Genomic DNA, 3,285 nt, shown 5'->3' with positions numbered 1-3,285 from the left:
TGTGGTCACTCCATTGCATTCTGCATGCCTTGATCTTCCGGTTCCGTGTAACTCTCTCTGATGTCTCCAGTATCTTCACCGGATGCTCGGTATAGGTCAGATCTTCTTGCACATCCAATCCTTTCAACGGTGCTTGTTCTTCTGGCACTCTCAAGCACTTCTTCAACTCAGATCTGCATAACTCTTCTACCTCGTCTGAGCAATCCTCAAATTCTCTCGTACTATCTGTAGGCCGGGGTGTCACATGGAGGCTCCGGTTTGTCGTCCTCCTACTCCTCAGGCGCGTGTTGCTGGTCCTTGAGAAGCTTCCTCGCCGATCGCACCTCTGGTGGGTGGAGTGGTGCTCCACTACAGGCGGTGCAACAATAATGTCGGCCACAGGAGGGGAAGCGGGCATGAGAGGGCGACCCTGGTGCCTGCTGGCCTCTATGCCTGTCGTAGAGTCGGGGGTGTAGCTGCGGGAGGGGGTTGCGCCGACCATGTCGCCGATGGAGGAAGCGCGGCGGCGAGAGAGCGGCGGCAAGCAGGACTTGATGGGATAGATTGGGGAGAAAGGCGCAGTGAAGGGGCGAGACGTGGGGGTGGATTGGTAGAAGGGGCGGCACTGCTTTGGTAGTGCATGTAAAGGGCCGTGTCTAGTGATCATTCACTGACTCATGGGGCCCAGCATCATTGGACCCACGCGTCATAGAAACACAATTGGGTATGTTGTGTAACCGGAAGAGGAGGGGGGCAAACTGCGTGCAGGGTTGACCAGTGCCTACAGGCTGTATGACGGACTAATGGATCCCACTTGTGCGTATGCGCGTGTTCATCTCCAATTCATGTCAATTCTTGGCGAAGTTGTTATTTTTGTAATTTTATTCTTAACAAAAACTTTGATCATGTTTAAAATGCACATTTTTTTGTCCAAATAACGTCATTCTTTTCCATGAATGTGTGAGTCCATATTTTCCATGAATGTGTGAGTAAGCATGTGTACATCCTTTTGGCTCTTTGTGGTGTTGTGCTAGGATACTTAACCATGCATCCATGTCTTGCTTCTTTGACAAGGTTAATGACAACTAAAATGTGTAGTGGGATATATAAGATGTCCATATTCCCAAAAGATACTTGTCAATTAACATCTATATTGGAGACTATGGTAAACAAAGATCATGTTTGTCATAGAATGTTAGAAATCAAACTCATATTCTACTATAAAATCTAGTGCACTTGGTGGATAATGTAATTCTACAAAGTTAGAAAAAAACACATAATTTTGGCCTATGTATGGGAAATCTATACTTGTTTAAAGTTTTTGCTTTGGATTCAATCCAAAATATAATAAGTGTCGTAAAGAACTGATAAAGAACCGACGAAGAACAGGTGCAGAACCCAGCGCCGACAGGTGGGACTGGCATTCAGTCACACATACGAACGCGCACAGGAGGATTACACCAACAACCCCGCGCCGACAGTGGGACCAATGTTTCAGTCGCACATATTAACGCGCACGCCATGATTACGCCTAGATTCTGGCGCCGACAGGTGGACCCCGCTTTGCAGTCGCACATACAAAACCGCACGCCAGGATTACAGTGGGTGGGTGTTCCCACATGTCGGGGACACAACAGTTTACGTTTTAAATAGTCCATCATATAATTCTATATGTACATGTGTGCCATATTGGCCTATACATCAAATTTCATTGACAAATACACCTACATTGGAGAGTTATTAGGACTTAGTGTCTGCAATGCTAATAAGGTACAAAATCAAACTAGAGTCTATGTGCACAGTGGAACCCATGACATAAATTATATACAAAGTTAGAAAAAAGAACGAACTGAATCGGACAAGAAATGAGAAATCTAACCACGATTTAAGTTTTTGTTATGAATCAAAACAGAAAATACGTAGAACCGTGAAGAACTGATGAAGACTTGGCCATGAACCCGGCACCAACAGGTGGGGCTTGCGTTTCAGTCACACATACGAAAGCGCATTCGAGGATTACGCCATGAACCTTGCACCGACAGGTGGGCCCGGCCTGGGACAGTGGGTCCCGCATGTTGGGGACAAAAGGTGTTTCTCTTTTGGATGGAAACAATTAACTGCCGGGGGGCGCCTTTCTCTACCTCCTACTCCCCTTTCTCCCCCAAACCGTCCCATCACTTCAATTAATTCCCAAGCCACGCTTCATCTTCATCGGCAACTTCTCCGCCCTCTCCTCGCTTCCTGTGCACGCACCACCGCTGTCGACTGACACCATTGACCCCAAGGGGAAGCAAAAGGCAAGCATCCCGTCGGCAAGCTCCCCTCCTCGCTCCTCATCGTCGGTAAGCTTTTGGCAAAAAAAACCCTACTGTTAATCTTGATTGGTGAGATAGATTTGGATTTTGTGTTCTTGATTTTTGTCCATTGCATGTTGCAGTCAAGCGACGGTTCCGATGCGCCGCCAGCGTCGTCCGTCCGGCGCAGCGGGTATCCCTCGCCGTCGGCGAAGCGGCAATGCCCTGGCATCGACCCGGCGGCCTCGGCGGTTCCGCCGCCGCCGCCACCGCCACCGCGCGGTTCAGCTGGCAATGGCCCCGGCCATCGAGCTCCCTCGCCGCTGCCGCCGCCGCAGGGACATGTCGAGGAGCCCCTGCGGTTCTCTAAAAGGTTTGCAGCCAGCGGCTAGGTGTGGTTCCGATGCCCGTTCTGCCCCGACGCCATGGAGACGGATAACATGTATCGCCTGATCGAGCATGCCCTCAACTTCAACTCGGATGACCCCCTCGCCGAGCAGCATCGTAGGCTTGTTCGCCAACACCTTCATGGTGATGAGGAGGAGGCTGCTGAAGCTGAGTACGATGATTTCTCTGATGTTACCAGCGAGGAGGGCGACTGCTGATGTTGTTTTGGGTCGTTTCCTTTTCTTTTGGAAACGTTTGAATCTTTTGCTACCCTTTCCTTTGCCACACCGAGCAACAAGAAATGGTTCGGTTTATGAACTCCTACTTTGGTTTATGTTATATTGTAGTGAATGTTTATGTTTCAGAATGGCATCCAATTTCCTATGTATATATATGAACTACTACTTTGGATGCTTCAGAAACTTGTCCCCTTGTCCCACATCCAATTTTAGAAAAACATCAAACATAAATTCAGTAATAGATTCACTAATCCCCTTGTCCCCACATCTAATTTCAGAATAGCATCAAATGTAAATTCAGTAATAAATTCACTAATCCCCTTGTCCCTGACGCGTGGACCCAGCCACGTCTTGGCTCACACATGACCCACAAATCAGTATACATA

The 3,285-nt window shown here is 48.4% G+C and overlaps 1 protein-coding gene across 1 annotated transcript; it reads left to right on the top strand.

Annotated features, from left to right (window-relative positions):
* Positions 1-2,002: 2,002 nt before the first annotated feature.
* Positions 2,003-2,665, top strand: LOC120653438 (formin-like protein 3). The gene is made up of 3 exons (XM_039931187.1): positions 2,003-2,053; positions 2,175-2,321; positions 2,417-2,665. Exons 1-3 carry the CDS (start codon positions 2,003-2,005, stop codon positions 2,663-2,665), a joined length of 447 nt encoding a protein of 148 aa, XP_039787121.1.
* Positions 2,666-3,285: the final 620 nt, after the last annotated feature.

This window comes from Panicum virgatum, chromosome 1N, assembly GCF_016808335.1.
Source record: "Panicum virgatum strain AP13 chromosome 1N, P.virgatum_v5, whole genome shotgun sequence".
In the NCBI taxonomy this organism is placed as follows: domain Eukaryota; kingdom Viridiplantae; phylum Streptophyta; class Magnoliopsida; order Poales; family Poaceae; genus Panicum; species Panicum virgatum.
The sequence above is the reverse complement of the archived record's forward strand: the minus strand, read 5'-3'. Positions and strand labels throughout refer to the sequence as shown.

What these genes read in the sequence shown, in the direction of transcription:
- LOC120653438 (XM_039931187.1), top strand. Translation starts at nt 2,003, where the DNA reads ATGAACCTTGCACCGACAGGTGGGCCCGGCCTGGGACAGTGGGTCCCG. An exon ending in TGGGACAGTGGGTCCCGCAT is followed by an intron (nt 2,054 to 2,174) that starts GTTGGGGACAAA and finishes TTAATTCCCAAG; the next exon opens with CCACGCTTCATCTTCATCGG. An exon ending in CTCCTCGCTCCTCATCGTCG is followed by an intron (nt 2,322 to 2,416) that starts GTAAGCTTTTGG and finishes TGCATGTTGCAG; the next exon opens with TCAAGCGACGGTTCCGATGC.